Genomic DNA, 20,406 nt, shown 5'->3' on the forward strand with positions numbered 1-20,406 from the left:
GGGGAAACAGACATGTAAAGAAATAAATATAAATAGTGTGAAAAATACATGTTTATATACACCAATGTTTTTAGTTGTTTTCTGCTGCTGTGGAAATATTTATATCAGAACAGCACACATTCACTGAGACATTTTCCTAAACATATGGACGGGATGATGAGAATATTTCAATAGTGTTTTTATGCTAACTTCCTGGGAGCTATATTTCAAAGTACTTATTTGTCCCCCTCACCTCCTACCCTCAAATTCTTATATGATACCCATCACAAAGAAGGCAAAAGGCCACATTTTTGGAATGCTTCTTTTGTATGTTTTCTGCTTTGCAAGATGTTAACTCTGTATTCCACGTTGAATCCTGAATAGGCACTGCATACACGCTACATATTAACGAAATGATGGTAGTTTCGGACCTCGTGCTAATATTGTTTTCTCTCACTGCTTCCTCTAGTTCTGTGACTCAAATCATGTAATTAATTTGTATTTTCATAAGGTAAATCAGTGCAGTTTAAAACCCAGGCATCTGTTCTCTATATGTTCCACACCTGTGACACGATGATTTCAACCACTCACTTATAAAAGAGAAACACATTGTCAGGGGGCACCCCGGCTTTGAAGCATGCGTTCTATTTTTCGCTTGGTAACCATGTGAAAAATACCAATTACTGAAATTCTGAGAAGAATGAAGTTACTTGTAAACCTAGTATTCATACCAAGAAGGCTCTCTAAATCAAAACCATACAGGGATGCAATAGATCAAATCTGTGGAGCATAAACCTTTCAAGATCAATGTCGCTGAAAAAGTATCCGTGATTGGGGAAGGCAGCTTTAACAAAACAGTATTGTTACAAACAAGAAAAGTGAGACAGCTGGCGGCCAGTCCGACAAACACGTACCATGCAGGGAAGCCACGCAATTTAAAGACCTCGGTGCGTGATCTGGGTGAATGCCAGTGGACTGTTACAGGTCATACTTCTTTTCTTTTTTTATAATTTTTAACTTAATTTTTAATACATGTTTTTATTGATTTCAGAGAGGAAGGGATAGGGAGAGGGAGATAGAAGCATCAATGATGAGAGACAGTCATCGATCAGCTGCCTCCTGCACGCCCTCAACTGAGGATTGAGCCTGCAACCCAGGCATGTGCCCTGACCAGGAATCAAACCGTGACCTCCTGGTTCATGAGTCAACGCTCAACCACTGAGCCACACCGGCCAGGCATACAGGCCATATTTCTAGTACATTTTTGTTACTATTTTAAAGCATATGAAATCTTTTGAATGGAATTTCCAGAAATTAAAAACATACATAAAAGTACCATTTCAGTTGGAATGAAAATCATGACACACAATGTTATATGTCAGTGCCATCTCAACAAAACTGGAAAATAAAATCCTGAGCATTTCAGATCTTGAGGAGAATAATCTAGATTCTGGTTCAGTGTCTGTTAAGACAGATAATGTGTTCTATGCAGCATCACTTTTCATTATTAGAACATTGTCTTCAGGAGGAGTACAGATATGAGTGGTATAGAGCTGCCTCTCAGAGTCAGGGAGACAGGCGGAGGGGCACGGCTGTAAGGACTCCGAGGTTAACATTGGGATCAAACAGCAGGTCTCTGTTTAAATCCCAGCCCTGTCACTGGCTAGCCTACTGAACAGCAGACTCAGTCTTTCTGTGCCCGTTTCTTGAGCTGTGGAACATATAAGATAGGTCTTAGACATTGAAGATGTGTAAGCTTTAATTACATGAAAAATGCTGAGCATATCATGAGCACACGAGCAGCACTGAGTAAATGCCGGCGGTCAAGGTCAGTGAGAGCAGACCTTCACCCCTCGTGTGCGTCCCCTCCATCTTCCTTTACTCCTCTGCTTGCTTTTATTTTCCCTTTTCTCTCTTTTTTTAAATATATATTTTATTGATTTTTTACAGGGAAGAAGGGAGAGGGATAGAGAGTTAGAAACATCAATGAGAGAGAAACATCGATCAGCTGCCTCCTGCACACCCCCTACTGGGGATGTGCCTGCAACCAAGGTACATGCCCTTGACCGGAATCGAACCTGGGACTCTTCAGTCCACAGGCCGACGCTCTAGCCACTGAGCCAAACTGGTCAGGGCTCCCTTTTCTCTTTAGTTTTCTAATCTTGCCACCCTTTCTCTCTTTTAACTCTCTTTCCCCCCAAGTTTTTATTAGCTTTAAGTATTTCCCAATTCCTGTTATCTTGTTTGGCAGGCTCCGTGGCCATCCTTTCCTTTCCCTTCGTAGGCTTGAATCTCTGCCTCCGGGCCTCTTCACCTGAGACCTTTGAATGCCCTTCAGAGACCTGAAGACCCCCTGACACTGAACACAAAGTGTGATGAGGGGAAGGTTCCATAGTTCTTCCCCTGTTTTCGGAGGATTTCACCATTGATCGATGGGATGTAACTACCCTTCCTCCCAGATGGGTCTCTTCACCAGTTGCCTCATTGGTATGAGGGGACCTCTTTAGACTTGGGAAGATCTCACCACTCTGCTATCTAGACTCGGAGAGCATGGGAGATTTGTACCATAGTATTCTAAAGGCATTGAATTCCCAGGTAATTCATCAGCTATTGCCCTATTGTGTTGTGCTTTACTATTTGTATAACAGCTTTGTTTTGCAAAATGTTACTGGTTTTAGAGAAACAACATTATGCATTCCATATGGCCAGCTCTATTTCAACCAAAGTAGATATTTCTCATTGTAATTTCTTTTCCATTTCTGTATGAATCACCCCAGCCAACTTGGAAACAAAGCATCCAATATTTTAGAAATCAGTTGTCTAGTGAGAAACCAATGAATTTGGAATGAGTTATAAATTCATTAGCGAAAATTCCAGATTGACAGCATTTGGGGTTTCTCCGAAGCCTTTGAAGGCAGGCATGTCAACGATAACAAAACAGTAACGTGGACTTTGGGGAGTTTTTTTCGACTTGGCCAAAGAGCCCAAGTTGTTTTCTTAACTAAAAATCATCATTCACATGAGTCATCCTGACAGCCTGAAAAATTTCAAACTCCTCTAGGAAAAGAAGATACCCAAGAAGCACATTCTTCACACGTCCTACCATGTGCAAAAGTCCAGAGGAGAAAAACACCCCTTTGAAAAGAGCGCTGCTTTCATCTCTGTCCTGATAACTCTGGGCATAAAAATAAAACGCCCACTTTCAAGGGCGTGGATTCCACTGGGGAGTAATCAGAGCAAATTACCCAACAGACCCCTTACCTCCTCACCGCCCCACATACATAAAAAAATACGGGTAGTCAATCCTGCTTGCTTAGTGTGTGGAGCTTAGCCAACACAGCAAAATATATATATATGTATACGTATACGTATATGTATATGTATATATATGTATGTATGTATATATATATTTTTAAATATATTTTATCGATTTTTTTTTACAGAGAGGAAGGGAGAGGGATAGAGAGTTAGAAACATCGATTCAGCTGCCTCCTGCACACTCCCCACTGGGGATGTGCCCGCAACCAAGGTATATACCCTTGACCGGAATCTAACATGAGACCCTTCAGTCCGCAGGCCGACGCTCTATCCACTGAGCCAAACCGGTTAGGGCACCATATACATATTTATCAAAAATAAACTGAGTACCTAGCATGTGCTCTGGGTGTACAATGGTGAACATGACACTTGAGGTCCTTGCCCTTGACGAAAACATAAATACACATACACACATAAATACATCTACACACATGTATATATACATACACATACGTATGCACACGTAGTGTGTGTGTGTTCCTATACAGATAGTGGTAAGTGCACTGAAGAAATGGATAGGGCCCGAGGAAGGGTGCGTTTTGCTTTAGAATGCCATCACACCCGGCCAGGGTGGCTCAGTTGGTTTGAGTGTCGTCCCCTGCACCAAGAGGCTGCAGGTTCCATTCCTGGCCAGGGTACAAGCCCTGGTTGCAGACTCGATCCCCAGTAGGGGGCATGCAGGAGGCTGCCAATCGATGTTTCTCTCTCATCATTGATGTTTCTATCTCTCCCTCTCTCTTCCTCTCTCTCTATAATCAAAAGCATACATTAAAAAAAAACTTTCCTAAGAAGAGAGGGGTCGCTGCCCACCCCCTTTCCCTTAACTAGGGAGCTACTACTAGAAACAAAGCAAAACGACAACAACTTGAAAACAGTGAACCCATTCTTGCTTCTGTGCCAGAGGACCTTCCTGAGGAAGGGGGTTAGTGTACCCGTTGGGAGGGTTTCCTTGTATAAGGACCCTCTCACCGGCTCCCCTATTCTTTCCTCCTACCGTCCCTCCTGTGCCCTCTCCTCGTAGACAGGGAAGTGGGGAAAAGAAAGAGGACACGAGTCCCACAGCGTATTTATGTGTGTATGTGTATTTATGTTTTTATGTGTGTGTGTGTGTGTGTATGTGTATTTATGTTTTTATGTGTGTATGTGTATTTATGTTTTTATGTGTGTGTGTATGTGTATTTATGTTGTTATGTGTGTGTGTGTATGTGTATTTATGTTTTTGTGTGTGTGTGTATGTGTATTTATGTTTTTATGTGTGTGTGTGTATGTGTATTTGTGTTTTTCTCAAGGGCAAGGAATTGCAGAAGACCTGTTAGCAATGGCAGATTTAAGCAATTAGTTAATATTCAAAAGCCCTGAAAGTTATGTTCCTAAATCTTCTAACCCAATGGAAACGTGCATTATGCTCATTAAGAAGGATATACGGGGAAGTAACCGACAGACTGAACTGTTTAGAAAGCAGCATATTTTAGCTAATAATGAGCCGTAACCTTGACAGGGTTAGCACATGGAAATCGTTACTGTGCACCAGCAGATAGAGCCCCGGCACCATACTTCTTAAGTCAGGGACTAAGTCTTCATTCATTATGCCAGGGCGCTCTGCCCTTCCCAGTTAATCTCATTCGCCTGCTCGCTGTTTTCCATGCTTCAAGAAACGAAATGTAAAGGGGTCGCTGGCTTAATTTTGCCGCGAGAAACGCTTCCTCCCTTTTATTTCTACCCTTGGAAGAGTTTTGACTGTTTCAAGTTTTGCATACGGGTAAGAGGACCACAGTTTTTAAGCTCTGGAGGTATGCGATTTGAAGGCTCCCTACCTAATGTGACTGGAATTTTTCTCCAATTATAGAAGAGGCAAACCATCATTCTCCAGTTTCCAAAAAGGAATGCAGCTGCTTGCAAGAGGTCTAAACTAACAGGACATTTAATATTTTGAAAAATATGTCCTGGGGGGGAAAGACTTTTCTGTTCAAAAAGATATTAAATTATTTAGCTTGGCAGCTCCAAGATGTGAATATTTTGAGTCCTGTGGATGTCACTGATGTTTTATCGAGTTCAAATGGGAGCATTGAACACTTTATTCTTTATTCACACCGTCTTTTATTATATCTCACATGTAGACCGTGGGCTGCAACTGCCTGCAGGTCCTGTGATCTTCACGGGCGCATTCTACTTCCAGGGGATCCGTGTTTAATTTTCCAAATTCCCAGCAAATAGCAGCGCTGCCGCCTAAATCCCTCCACCGAGATTCCTTCCGGCCCAGATGCAACTAATAGTTGCAGGCTGCGTGGCTGTCATTCATGACTAATCCAGGTAGGGCTGCTCACTGTTTTTAATTTTCTTGGTCGGGACCTGAAGGCAGGGTTTGCCTTTTTCCCATGAGAAGCCGGTGATCGTGGGCCTGACATTCCAGCAACTGGAGACGGCGGCCTCTCCACACCCACACAGCCCGGCTTTGTTTCAGGGCGGCATAGACACCAGCTTGGTGATAGACATAATACAGCGGAGGACAGGCGTGTAATAGGGTGTTAAGGACAAGGAAGGGTGCGTGAGGGATTTGCCCCTAAGTTTTTCAAGTTGGTGTCATGGAAAGCAGCCATTTCCTGCTGCAAGATACCCATCGATGCCATTTGCCATTTTGGGTCAGAATGTTGAAGTGGGTGGGCAATATGTGTTTATGTTCATGATAATTCTTGTTATAGAAATCATAGAACAAGACTGGGATGTCCTCAAGGGTAGGGGTCTGTGTTCTGCTCATTTGTGTCCACTGTCTGACAAATAGTAGAATCTTAACTGTTAACTGAATGGCTACATTTATGAATGAAAGAACTAGAATGTTTTGTTTCTTTATCACTTTTTAAAAATATATATATTTTATTGAATTTTTACAGAGTGGAAGGGAGAGGGATAGAGAGTTAGAAACATCGATGAGAGAGAAACATCGATCAGCTGCCTCCTGCACACCCCCCACTGGGGATGTACATGTGACCAAGGTACATGCCCTTGACCGGAATCGAACCTGGGACCCTTGAGTCCAAAAGCTGACACTCTATCCACTGAGCCAAACTGGTTAGGGCTCTTTATCACTTTTAATATTGATATAATTTCAAACTTCAAGAAGAATTATAAAATTGGTACAAGGAAATGCCGTATAGTTATACTGTTTACTGAGATTTACTGATTGCTTACTCAGTTTTAAATGTATGCATAATGGTTTTCTGAACCACTTGAGAATAAGTTGCCAACATTGTGTTCATTTACTCCTATCCACTTTAGTACGTATTTCCTAAGAAGAGCATTCTCTTATAATAAAATACAGTACATTTATCAAAATCTGGAAATTTCACCTTGATATAATACCATTTTCTAGTCCATATGCAAATTTGTCCATTGTCTCAATAATAACTTTTGTAGCTATTTTTTTCTCAGTCCAGTGTCCAATCCGGGATGACACATTCCACCTGATTTTCATGTCTAATTGGCCTCCTTTAGTTTGGAATAGTTCATTAGCTTTTCTTTTTCTTTCTTGACCTGAACATATTTTGAAGGGTAGAGGCAGTTATTTTGTAGAAGAGCCCTCACTTTGGGTTTGTCTAATTATTAGGTTGTCATTGGAAGGAAAGCCATGGAAGGGAGGTTGTGCCCTTCTCAGTAGATCATATCAGCAGACACAGGACATCAGCGTGCAAATATTACTGATTTTTCACTTGGTTGCATTATATCCACCAGGTTTCTCCAGTGTCCAATTACTCCTTCGCCTTTGCAATTAATATGTAATTTGTGGGGAGACACTTTGGAACTGAAAATGTCTTGTTTCTCATTAAACTTTCACCCCACAGTTACACCCTCATTCGTTCTTCCACATTCAGTCGTTGGCTTTATGCTCTAAAGAAGCACTTCCTTTCCCCCTTGTCTTTATTTTTCATTTGCATTAGTTTGAACTCGTAGATTCTTATTTTATTCAAGGAGTTACATTCCATTCTGTCATTAATTGTTTTGATTCTTGAATGATTCTAGATCTGTACTGTGGAGCCCCTACCAACTGCTCCCCTGTCCTTGTGATATGTTTTCATTATTCTTGGGGAATTTCTGACTTTCTGGTGTAACAAGATGCCCTAAGTCCTTCCTTGCCCCAGCCCTGGGCTCAGCCTTTTTCTAAGGGGCCCTGACTCCCTTTTCTGGTGAATGGTATTTAAAATCAAGATCTGGGTGTGCTCATCGCTCTACTGTACCATTGGTTCTAGATGCTCTCAGGTCTTCGATCTCTCAGACTGAGTTAGGAAGTGTGTGTGTGTGTGTGTGTGTGTGTGTGTGTGTGTGTGTCTACGTCTACGTCTATGTCTAAATTAAAGTTCTATATCTAATTTAAGAGTTCATAGTCATTATTCCATTTCAAATCCAGCACCCCAGGATTCATCCCAGTCCTCCATGTTGATGACTCCCTTCTCTAACAGTGAAAAACTTGGCTTCATGCTACTGTTTTATATCCCTAGCATCTTGTCCAAGCCCTGGCAATAAGTGATAAATATATGTTTTAAGGATTGAAATCAGGGGTGGGGAACCTTTTTTCTGCCAAGGGCTATTTGGATATTTATAACATCATTCGTGGGCCATACAAAATTATCAACTTAAAAGTTAGCCTGCTGTATTTGGTCAAACTTTTAATGAACCTACCCCTAATGCCTTGGCAGGGCCAGAACAAATGATTTCACGGGCCCTATATGGCCCATGGGCCAGACGTTCCCACCCCTGATTTAAATGAAAGCGTAAATAAAACAGTCATGGAGTTATCTCTGTAAATAGCCACACTGCTGTGACCAATGCCTAGCCTGACTTAGATGTTGAATAAAACTTTGGCAAACAAATGGTTCTCTCTGACATCTTCATTTTATACTTTTGAACCAGATGAAACATGATTCCATATGAGTACTCTTGTGTGTGCATTTTTTTTTACCATTCAAATCATGAAACCAGATAAATTATTCAATGAATATGAAGTCTTTTTTGCAATAAGAAAAATTAGTAAATAAACTTGCAACATAAATAAGAAAAATAGTTCCTTTGTTTTGCTCAAAAGAAACCCCTGGAAGTGGGCAGCGCCATTGAACAGGTCTCAGTATTTCTAATTATAAAACTTGCAGCCAGCAGAGTCTGTCTGGCACATTTTTCACATTTGTCAGCCCTGGCGATGTGAAATATGTTCTTCATCTGAATTCTCTTCCTATCCCCCCTGCTGTCAAGGCAGAAAGAATTTCCACTTCCCTGCTGCTTATTATTAAGCTCTTCTAAGCAAGGATGCTTGAAGATAAGTTATGAGCCAGGGACTAGAAATTTCTGATAACCTTAAGACTCATGGCCAAATCATATGATTAACTTGGTGAGGAATCTGGGGGAAAGCAGTGGGGTTTCATTCACCTATGCCCTCAAATGTTAGAGATTTACAATTCAGGGCAGCCATTCACGATGTTACTTCTTGAAGTGCGCGCCCCCCCCCCCCTGCCTTAAACCTCAGGAAATGTGGTATATTTTTCTCTCTGATGTAATTAAAACGAACAGCTTCTTGCTCATAAACTCCTAGTTTATTCTTAGAAACTTGCTTAAAAACTAGTTGCTTTTTCTATTGACCTAAAGAATGTTCCATATAGCATATGCATTGTAACTTCTAATACAGCATTCCAAGAAATAAGGTATTTTACTAAACGTAGAACAAAGTCTTCAGTTCAGGAAGACTTTTCCACAAAATTGGCTTGGGATTAATTTTTGTTTGAAAGAAGTTTTCCTGCAACATAGCTTCTTTAGCCCTTTATGGGAACATCTATTGAAAAATGTTCCCCCACGTTCATAGGGGCAGTGCCAGGAGTCTGCATCTCCCACAACGAATAGAAAAATCACGATGCTGGGGTCCAATCCCAGCGGGTCCAGGGGTCCCCAAAGGTGTGAACGGAGTCGGCGAAGAAGGAATGACACGAAGACAGCCTTCAGTTGATCAGCAGCCTAGTCAGGACCTCTAGCCAGGATCTCCAGCCAAAGTTCTGGTCGGAGTTCTGGTTAGGAACTGATGAGGATCTGATGTTTATTGTCTTGTTACATCCATATTTATACCAGCCGATTTTAATCCTGTCAATATCTATTACAAAGGTTAGGGCGTTTCTTATCTCCATTCCAGGGAGTAAAGATTATGTAGCTTAACTACCCTCCTGGCACTTAATTAAGGGGTTGTATCCCCTCCCTAACCTCAGGGAAAAATCCCCACCTGGGGAAACAACCTTTTTGGAGAGGTGACCTTGGTTAAAACACATGGCGCTAAAGAGAGCAAACATATTAAGAACAATATGCTATATATGCCAGGTCCCTTGAAACATATGCTGTGCAGATGTTTCTTTCCTGCAGCGACTGTGTCAAGCAGCAAGGATGGACCGGCTCCCGGCAAATTCCCCCTTTTTTATTTTTTAAATGATAGAGCCTTTTCTATTTAAAGAAAAAGACCAAAAAAAGTATCACTTTACATTCATCAACTTTTTTCCCGCGATTAAATGATTGAAAGCAAAGTTTTATGGCTTCATATCTTTTAAGTATAGACATATAAAGCTAAAATCCCCAAATTGTCACTTAAAAAATACTTTGGGAGTGGTAGTGTTGTTATATCAGATTCCCTGATGCTGATTTTGTTTTATTGCTCCAGCATCAGCCTATATTACTGATTTCTCTCTCTCTCTCTCTCTCTCTCTCTCTCTCTCTCTCTCTCTCTCTCTCTCTCACACACACACACACACACACACACACACACACACACACTGTATTAACTAGTAAAGGCAGGTATACTTGCCAGATTTCTAAAAATGTCTCTGTACTTTTAGCCGAAGTTCTGTGTTTGTTCCTGTTTGAGTTTTCACTTAAGGGCCCCCTGTTGTGTTTTATGATAATTCAGTATTTTCTTTGAGGAGTACAGACATCCCAGGAACATAAGCCACAGGAGATGTAGTAGTCCTTCATGTATATTCATATGTGACATGTTTATATATAGTTGAATGAGCATCATGGAGGGATAACTAGGCCATTAGCATTAATTATCTCATGGAGTGGGATTGAGAAGGATTATTAACTCTTTCTTTATCATTATATTATTATTATTATTATTTTTAAAAATATATTTTATTGATTTTTTTACAGAGAGGAAGGGAGAGGGATAGAGAGTTAGAAACACCGATGAGAGAGAAACACCGATCAGCTGCCTCCTGCACACTCCCCACTGGGGATGTGCTCGCAACCAAAGTACATGCCCTTGACCGGAATCGAACCCGGGACCTTTGAGTCCACAGGCCGATGCTCTATCCACTGAGCCAAACTGGTTAGGGCTCATTATATTATTCAATTTGTTAGAGGAAGCATCTATCACTTTTGTTAAAAGTAAAGGAATCTAATAAATAGAAATTGAAATCGATCCGTAGCTTTGTGTATTTAGGATTCTTTTTTAAGAAACTTAAAACAGTGAAGTCAGGTAATAGATTTTTTCATAGAAGAAAAATACAGATTATCTGGCTACTGATTGGCTCAACTCTAGTATTTCTAATACCTTCACATTCTTCAGTAGCAACATCTATACAAAAAGTTACATTTCAAAGATAATTTTTAGATATGCTTTCCTTAAGATCCAACTTTTCTAATGCTCATATTCTTGATTCACATAATGTTAAACATTGTTCATCTTAGTTTATTTCAGAAATCTTTTGTATTTAGCAATAAATTGATTAAACTAGTATATTCACCAATGAAAGATGAATATTGTTTCCATGTGAAACCAAGGCTAATAAATTCTCACAGTGCCCTTTATTTAATTAAGACTCAAACCTTCTTTTGCCAAGAAATGAATTGCTTGGTGTAATTACAGTCTTCTTTTTTAAAGGGAACAAAATTAATTCTCTGCATTTTGTGAATTTTCATAAGTTTTCTAAGGCTCTGAGCCTTCAGTAATTCCAAATAAGTGCAAATGCTCTTGTAATTTTCCAACATTAGGGAGCCTCAGGCCCTAAGAGGTGGTTTGTTTGTTTTAAATCACAGGTACTAATAAAAGAAAAATATTTTTGAATGTAAATATTTACTGGGAGTTTCTTAATCATAGGTTTCACATAGCACTAACAAAGCAGCTCTTCACATAAAATATAAAAATTAGTCAGTTGAAAACGTCAGAAAAATGTCAGTAACAATTTGAGTGTATTTGGGATTGAGAAAACAAAATACTAATCCTTTTCTTAGTTAAGGTTTGTTATATATAATCAGTTGCTCTTGTAGCAAGCTTTTATTTTTTTCATTAAAGTAGCACCAAATTAATATCTTTTAAAGACCATGAGATTATAATCAAGATCTGATTCAAGCACTACATTTTTTTTTTTTTTATTAATCCTCACCTGAGGATATTTTTCCATTGCTTTTAGATAGAGTGGAAGGGAGGAGGGTGGAGGGGGTGGGGAAGAGAGAGAGAGGAACATCAATGTGAAAGAGACACATCTATTGGTTGCCTCCCTCCAAGCACTACATTTTAACAGGGGAATTCTTTCTCTCTGAGGAGCTAGCAAAGCTTGTAAAAACCATGACCATTTGATCTAATAGCTCATGGTTTTAAAGATTAGTTGATTCAGGCTATAAGAGAACAAGATAAATTATACATGATGAAACAACTATAAAGAAAAATAAATAGAGGGATCCTATCTTCTCCTTGATCTTTTCTATATTCTGAGAGATGTAACTTACAACTGAATATACATAGTAGCTTTTCAAATGAAACTATTAAGGTTAAGCCTGCATGAAGAATTCTGATACTATTACTATAGCTCTAAATGATTATCAGGTCAAAGGAAATGAGTAGTTTGCTAGTTTTTGGAGGGGGTGAAGTGAAAATAGACAGTGAGAGAGCATTGGGGGCTGGTAATGGGATGGGACTGGTGGATCCTTTAGTTTGAGCCTTACATTCATGGAGGGCCATAAATTTAAACTTTTAATATTATCCCCAATTAAGGTTTATTTACAGTTGTATGTTTTTTGTTTTCTTTTTGCCTCTGTGTTAACTATAAAATGTACTAGGAATTATTCCAACTATAAAATGTACCATGAATTATTCTAACTATTTTGGCTTTTTTCTTTCCTTTTCTACATACTAGGAGCCTAGAAAGAATGGAAATGGCGGGAGCATCTCTTGACCTCTTCGAGGAGCAGAATATTTTAGGTAGGAAATAGCATCAGAAAACACTAACTAGATGCCTGCTATAATGAATTCAAATGAAAAGTTTTGGATGTCGCTGTTGTATTTTAAGATATGTATGTGCTTCTAAAGTTTGCCCGGAAGGAAAAAAATGTGACAACATCCAGGCAAATTCTGAAAAGGAAGTTCCTAAGGGAAACTTGATGTATCAGATAGCAAAATGGGGTAACATACCTACCTCTTAGGGTTGTCATGACAACGAAAAGGTATTGTTCAGTTAAAATCCTTGGGAGAGCCCGAGCCAGCTTGGCTCAGTGGATAGAGCATCAGCCTGTGGACTGAGGGGCCCCGGGTTCGATTCTGGCCAAGGGCACATGCCTGGGTTGCGGGCTCGATCCCCAGTGGGGGGCGTGCAGGAGGCAGCCGATCAATGATTCTCTTTCATCATTGATGTTTCTATCTCTCTCTCCTTCTCTGAAATCAATAAAGAAATATTAAAAAAATATCCTCGGAAGAGCATCTGACAGGGAACAATTTTTTTCTCTTTTTGAGCATGCAGTATTATTCCTTTATTCAGAATGGGCAGATTTTTCTAGCAGTCCCCCCATACACATGTAGTAATAGTGTAAGACACACATGGGAGTGCAAGCCCCCAATTCAGGGCAGCGGTGACCTCCTTGGAGGGGAGAGAGAGAATAGGATCCAGAATGTTCCACTTGGCTTGTGGCGTCAGGGGGCCCCCGCTTGCCTTGTAATACTTGATTTTTTTAAAAAGGCAAAATTTAAAGATTTTTCTAAGTTGGGAAGCAAGTCCATGGATACTCATTACTCAAACCCAACAGGACAGGGTTCTTTCTAACATCTCTCCTTTTCTTATTTGTAACTTTTCCCCCCAGCATGAGAGGAAAGAACCTGGCTCGCATTATCTCTAATATGTTTACTTAACTCGTTCAAACCTAGTAGACAGATAAAGCAGTGGTTCTAACTGGGGCCAGTTTTGTCTCCCAGGGGACGTTTCTGGCATTGGCTGGAGATGTTTTTGGTTGTCCTCAATGTCCTACAGTGCACAGGACAGCCTCCAGAAGAAAGAGGGACATGGTCCAAAATGCCAGGAGTGCCAAGGGTGAGAAAGAAACCTTGACACAAAGTCGTCTCACTAGCCAGTCCTCCCCCTTGACAAATAAATGTACTGACTCCAATATAATATTTGTGTACAGGTCTTTCTTTAGTCTTACAGTATTTACTCAAAACAGTGTTGTCCATGTTTATTAGGGTCAGTTCTTTCCCCCTCCAACATGCTTATGTGATTGATGATACAGTCAGGATCATCTGTTATTGTGTTTATTTCAGTTCGGGGTCTTATTTATTTGTTGTTGTGTGAGTGTGTGGAACATGATTCTGAGAGTCAGAGCAGGACAAAAAGGGACACAGAAGTGGGGGAAATGGTTAAAAGTTCTCCACGTGATTCTGATGTTCGCCTGTTTTCAGAACCACTGGTCTAGCTCATGGGCTTTGAAGTGAGACCTGAATGTAACTCCAGTTTCCTACCAGGTATGGAATGTTGGGTAAGTTACTTGCCCTCCCTCAGTCTCCGATTCCCACTCCTAAGGATTGTTGTGAGGATGTAGAATATATATGCGGTGTTCATCACAGTGCCAGCCGAAGGGGGGCCCAGATGATCGCTGTTTCAATTCTTTCACGTACCCTTTTAGCAAATATTGTGTTGCTACTCTGTTCTGAGGCATTGCACTATGTCCTAACATGGTTCATGCCTTTGAGCAGTTCACATTTTAGGGGGCTTATAGCGGTTTTGCAGAAAATGCAGTGACTGTGTCTTACATTGACGTGCAATATAAGAGGTTCAGATAGTCATGATTTTCTGGAAGCTTTTCCCTAGAAAGCCTCACTAATGCAGACTGTGCACGTATCATGTGAACTATCAAGGCAAAAAAATATAAATAGATAGTTATGTGTCTCTGCCTCTCTCAAATGTAAGTCATTTCGGGCTTTTAAAAATGGATATCAAACCATGTGTAGTTGAATTCTCTAGTGTGAGCGCCTGCCGATAGGCGTTCAGTGTTCTCAGGTATGAGACATTTAAATGGTTTTATTATATCTGTGTAGAATGTCTCTACGCATCATCTGGGGATCTCGTTACAAAGCAGACTCAGTCAATAGTGTGGGGCGGGGCCTGGGAACCCACATTTCTAACAAGCTCCCAGCAGCTGCAGCTGGTTGAGGTCGCGCTTTGAGTAGTAAGGGGTTATTGCACTGACTTTGAAAGCATGCTTTCTGGCTTTGAATCCCAGTTCTTCAACGTATCAGATGTGAGTCTGCTGTGAGGGACTGTTTTCACTCTATGTGTATATGGTACCTCGAGGTATTAGCTGCCGATGTCACCCTTTATAGCATTTGAACATTTAACAAAAAATGTTTTCATTGATTTTAGAGAGGAAGGGAGAGGGAGACAGAGATAGAGAATCGATGAGAGAGAAACATCAACATTGATCTGCTGCCTCCCGCACACCCCCTGCCAGGGATGGAGCCTGCGACCCAGGCATGTTCCCCTGACCAGGCATGGAACCGGCAGCCTCCCAGCACATGGGTTGATGCTCAACCACTGAGCCACACCGGCTGGGCACATTTGAACATTTTAAATTAACACTCAGCACGGAAGACAAACCTCTGACAACTGATGGGTAGACCTGAAACACAGTGTCATGATAAGGCAGCTAAAGAGTCTCCTTTCACTTGGAGCCACGTGTTATCTGTGAGGGTTCTTTCTCCCACTAAACCAGCAGTGGCGAACCTTTTGAGCTCGGCGTGCCAGCATTTTGAAAAACCCTAACTTAACTCTGGTGCCGTGTCACATAGAGAAATTTTTTGATCTTTGCAACCATAGTAAAACAAAGACTTATATTTTTGATATTTATTTTATATAGTTAAATGCCATTGAACAAAGAAAAATCAACCAAAAAAATGAGTTCGCGTGTCACCTCTGACACGCGTGTCATAGGTTCGCCATCACTGCACTAAACCAAGTACCTGAAGAAACCGAAGTTAGAACAAGACTCGCAAATCACTTCACTACAAGGGGTTAAATGAAGATTGAAAAGCACACACATGTATAATAACGCTGTTCTCACTGTTAACATATTAATAATCAAATAGTTTTAATGAAATAATTTTTGAACTATTAATAAATGGAAACTTTAATATATTATTTACTTCATCAGTCCTTTTAAAATTTCTAATATGTGTGTGTTTGAATTTGCCTAATTTCTTGGTATAGAAATACATTTCTGTGATTTACATTCCAAATGGGGGGCACGGATGACTTTGCTCATGAGGGGTGGGAGAAAAAGGTGGTGATTCTACTGCACAGAGAAGAGGACTTTGTTCTGAAAAAAATGATTGAGGGCGACGTTAATAGCTGTGGGAGGAAGGGCTTGTGGAGAAAGACCTCTCAGTGTTCCGTCTCCAGCTCAGATCACATTGCTGATACGCACATTCCTTTTCTGTCCCTCCTCTGTTTTTCCGATGCTGAGGGCAGAGAGCTAGGCGTGGGGACCTGGATAGTGAGTGCTGGGGGGACACGAGACAGGAAGCCGAGCCATATTCAGAGGTTTATTAGATACCACCCCTGACAACAGGAGCAGCTACCACACCTGATGGCCTGCTGTTAGATCCAGGTATGGGTGCATTCAAAAATGTTTATTGAGCACCTACTGTGTGCTTAAAAATTACATTGGAAAAGACCACGGAGCCTCCAAACGTGTTTTCAGACAAAGCTGGCTCCAGTGGCTGTGTGAAGACGGTTAGATTGCTCTGGTGGCTGATACCTGCATTTCTTCCTTAAGGAGGATTAACTCAGTGCAGGAGACAACCAGCCCCACTGCGGCTGGCTGGGGGCCAGCTCTTTGAAGTTCCTTCCTCACACAGACTCACCCTGTCAATCCCAAAGGCAGAGGAAGCTGGCCTGCACTTTGATGTCAGGACGGCTCTGAGAGACCCTCTTAGGTTGCGCTGCCTTTGAAGCAGTGACTCAAGGCAATCTTTGCTTACACGGGGCCAATCATTTGACCTAGAAAGCCTAGAAAGAAAAACCCTTTGCCAAAGGGACTTGGAAATAGCTACGAGTGATTGGAAACATCGCGTCTCGACGGAGAGTTTCCAGAGAGATCAGTTGGAGTTAATCTGGTTTACCTAAAGGCGCAGGATTAGTTGTTCCAAACGATTCCTTATGGGTATTTGCAGGTCGGTGGAGTGCGTCTCTGTGAATTCTTGGGGCAGCGGCTGCTTAACTGCAGACATTTCTGGGAAGAGCCAGTTTATCGCTAAATGCACAACAATCCATAAACACAAAGTGTGCGGTTGAGATGTTTTTAAAAGCCAGCTGTAAAGGGTTTGGCGTGGGGAAAACAGCCCCAGAAGCCGGAGGATCGGCTTCAGCGATAGCACCTTATCAGGTTTCTCCTGATGCCAGGTTAATGGGAACCGGGAGCCGAAAGCTGGAGCGGGTCACCCACGTGCACCTTGGAGTGTTGCTTGTTAAGACAGGCGCATTGTTGAAATATTTGTTTGAATACCTGAACTGCAAGCCCTTCTCTTCCTGGCTCTTGTCATCCCAGGGGCTGGCTGCTCACAGCATCTGGACATTTCCCAGGCAGCTGCCATTCAAAGAAACTTGTCCAGGTGTCTTCTGCTCCCACTGCTCTTCAATTCATAACCAAAACACTTGTTAGTTTCAAGCATGATAGTTGCCTGAGCTAGGTAATCATTTATAAATGCCATATTGTCTTTTTGAAATTTAATCTTGTTTTATTCATCTATCTATTTATTTATTTATTCAATTTATTTAAACAAACAAAAAAGTTCTCCCACTGTATCCCCCTACCTCTGGCAACCACAAAACTGTCCTCTGTATCTTATTTATGCGTGGATTATTTATTTAGATGTTTAAGTTCACATACAACAGAGATCATATGGTATTTGTATTTGTCTAACTTATTTCACTTAGTGTGAGGCCTTCAAGTTCCATCCATGTTGTCACAAATGGAAAGATTTTATTCTTTTTTTATGGCTGAATGATATTCCATTGTATGAGTGTGTGTACACATACTTACCACAGTGTTTTTATCCACTCATCCATTGATGGACATTTAGATTGTTTCCATATTTACTATAAATAATGCTGCAGTGAACATGGGGTACATATATCTCTTGTAGTTAGTATTTTCATTTTCTTTGGGTCAGTACCCAGAAGTGCAATTGCTGGACCGTATGCTAGTTCAGTTATTATTTAAGGAACCTCCATAACATTTTCCATAGTGGCTGCACCGATTTACATTCCAACCAACTGTGCACAAGGGTTCCCTTTTCTCCACATCTTTGCCAGTACTTGTTATTTCTAGTTTTTTTGATAATAGCCGTTTAACAGGTGTGAGGTGATATCTCATTGTGGTTTTGATTTGCATTTCCCTGGTAATTAGTGATGTTGAACATCTTTTCATGTACCTGTTTGGAAAAATCAGGTGATCTGCCCATTTTTAATCAGATTGTTTATTTTTTTGCTGTTGAGTTGTATGAGTTCTTCATATACTTTGGATATTAGCTCCTTATCAGATATACGATTTGTAAATAGTAGGTTGCCTCTTCATTTTGTTGATGGTTTTCTTTGCTTTAGTATCTATAAATATCGCATTAGTCTTGTTTTTTATATTTTTATGTTCAAAATAATGACATCTTTAAGAATAGAAAGAGAGCTTTGTCCTAATTTGGCAGGTTGGAATGGGGTCAGAGGTCAGAATAACAGAGGCCTGACACTGCTGACCCGCCATCATTTGGTCGTTTCAGTCCCTGATCTGAGTCACTAATCATGGGTTCCGATTGGGACGCTCTGGGCCCTTGGCTACAGATCCCTGAAGGACTTCACCCTTTTGCAACGTGGATCTGCCTGAATGTTAGGAGCAAGTTGGCGTTTCATACCAGTTGCTTCATTTAAGGCCGTTTCTGGGAGATGGTTTAGCTCTATAGAGTTACCCCCAATAGTCCCAACATGGCCCTGTTTAAGGTCCCGCATTCACCTCCAAGTGATGGGTGGGCAATGGGGAGAAAGGCCCTCTAGTAATTTTTGATTTTAGATAGACTAGCCACCCATAATAAGTATCCCATGTGAAATACAGGCTGGCTACTCCATGGACATGAATGAGATGGAGTAAAACCCTACATGCATATCATATATACAAATATGTATTGAACAAACTAAAAAGTAAGGCTTTCAAGCTATTGCATGTGTAGGACAAGTAAATCTTAAGAAGTAAAGCATTTTTTTTTAATATATTTTATTGATTTTTTACAGAGAGGAAGGGAGAGAGATAGAGAGTTAGAAACATCGATGAGAGAGAAACATCGATCAGCTGCCTCCTGCACACCCACTGGGGATGTGCCCGCAACCAAGGTACATGCCCCCGACCGGAATCGAACCTGGGACCCTTCAGTCCGCAGGCCGACGCTCCATCCACTGAGCCAAACCGGTTTCGGCAACATTTTTAAAAGTAAAGTTTTCAGAGGTATTTTTATTAAATGAAAAGAGTTAAAAAGTTCTACTTTTGGTAAATTTGTTTTCTAGAGCAAGAGAAAGCGGCGGGTGGGGCAGTATAAAAATGATAAAATTAGAATGTCCAACACAATGAGCGAGTCTTTTAAACTTTGAGTTTTTCGGTGTTTTTATCAGAAGATATTCTGATAACAGAATAAATTCAGCTGCACATTGAAGATAACAGACAAACCAGGAAGTGTTGGAATAACCCTTATTTTCTCACAAACTGGGAGAGGGTAACTAAATCTTCCTAAACATCACCGTGTTAACTTCTACCAGAACTATGAAAACTTTAACGTCTTTTTTCTTGTTATTTTTGTAACAACCTTATCTTGAGTAACTGATAATGTTCAGTTTTCTATTGTTTTTCCTACTTGAAAGGCTTTTAAGAGATTTCTTAGTATATTTAGTTGTTTACTTGTTTTTAACTTGAAACATTGAAAATAAATACTTTTTTTCTAAGATTCTAATTTAAAAAATATATTTTATACTTTGAGTAGCATGGATTTTGTATTTATCATTGCGATATATTTTGGGAAAGTGTGTTGGGATCCTTTCTGAAGTCAAGTATTTGAGGTTAAGAATGAGGAAAGAAAATACCCTTAAAATGTAAGTAAGCGAGTATTAAATAAATTGATGTTTAATCCCTTGAAAGCCAGGGTTTGGTTGGATATCCAGTTACCTCGTACGTCTTGTCTGTTGAACTGATTGATGATAGGGAATCTGTTTTCCCCAAATAAGAGCTTTTCAGCAGTTCCTAAAGGAACTCTTTCAAGAGATTTTCTGATTAGTGGAGACAATGCCAACAGTAGTGGTTGGGATACTGTCTCGTTTGTGACACTGTTGCTTCCAAATGTAAGCTGTTCATTGGTTTATCCTTTTCCCCATGTGACTGTTTTTTTCATAGTCATATCCACATATTATAACTCTGTGAAATTCATATGTTTTGGGGCAAAGGCTACAAGAAACAGAAAAAGGAAAACAGTATGTTAAAAACATGGGTGAATGGATGAAAACGATTTTTAAGAGTTTCTTAACGATGCTGCTATCACTTCAGCAATATAGGACATTCCAAGGAAGACCATTTTCATTTTAGACAATCTTGAAAGAAACATTTTTTAAGCCTATTCCATTGTGTTGTTTCAGAGTAGAAACCTTAACGAAGAAAGTAATGAAAAGTTCTGTATCTTCCTTGAAATCATTTTCAGATCAGTCAGAGCTGAGAGCTGTGTCTTTTGAGTTCTTTTGTTGGCAGAAAACTCAATGGGAGTGGCAGAGGGGATCTGGTAGGGAGATATAGACCCAAGAGAAGTGT

At 40.4% G+C, this 20,406-nt stretch overlaps 1 protein-coding gene across 3 annotated transcripts in view; it reads left to right on the forward strand.

Annotated features, from left to right (window-relative positions):
- Positions 1–5,414: 5,414 nt before the first annotated feature.
- DISP1 (dispatched RND transporter family member 1) overlaps positions 5,415–20,406 on the forward strand; it is a 90,367-nt gene continuing 75,375 nt past the window's right edge. Inside the window, exons 1-3 of one of the 3 annotated variants that reach the window (XM_023744943.1) lie at positions 5,415–5,607; positions 12,450–12,514; positions 13,979–14,055. In XM_023744943.1, the coding sequence (XP_023600711.1) occupies positions 14,049–14,055 (7 nt within the window). In that variant the 5' untranslated portion in view covers positions 5,415–5,607; positions 12,450–12,514; positions 13,979–14,048. The remainder of the gene's footprint in view (positions 5,608–12,449; positions 12,515–13,978; positions 14,056–20,406) is intronic. The other 2 variants (XM_014446087.2, XM_023744942.1) reach the window with 2 other exon arrangements.

Source organism: Myotis lucifugus, unplaced genomic scaffold, assembly GCF_000147115.1.
Source record: "Myotis lucifugus unplaced genomic scaffold, Myoluc2.0 scaffold_500, whole genome shotgun sequence".
NCBI classification, from domain to species: domain Eukaryota; kingdom Metazoa; phylum Chordata; class Mammalia; order Chiroptera; family Vespertilionidae; genus Myotis; species Myotis lucifugus.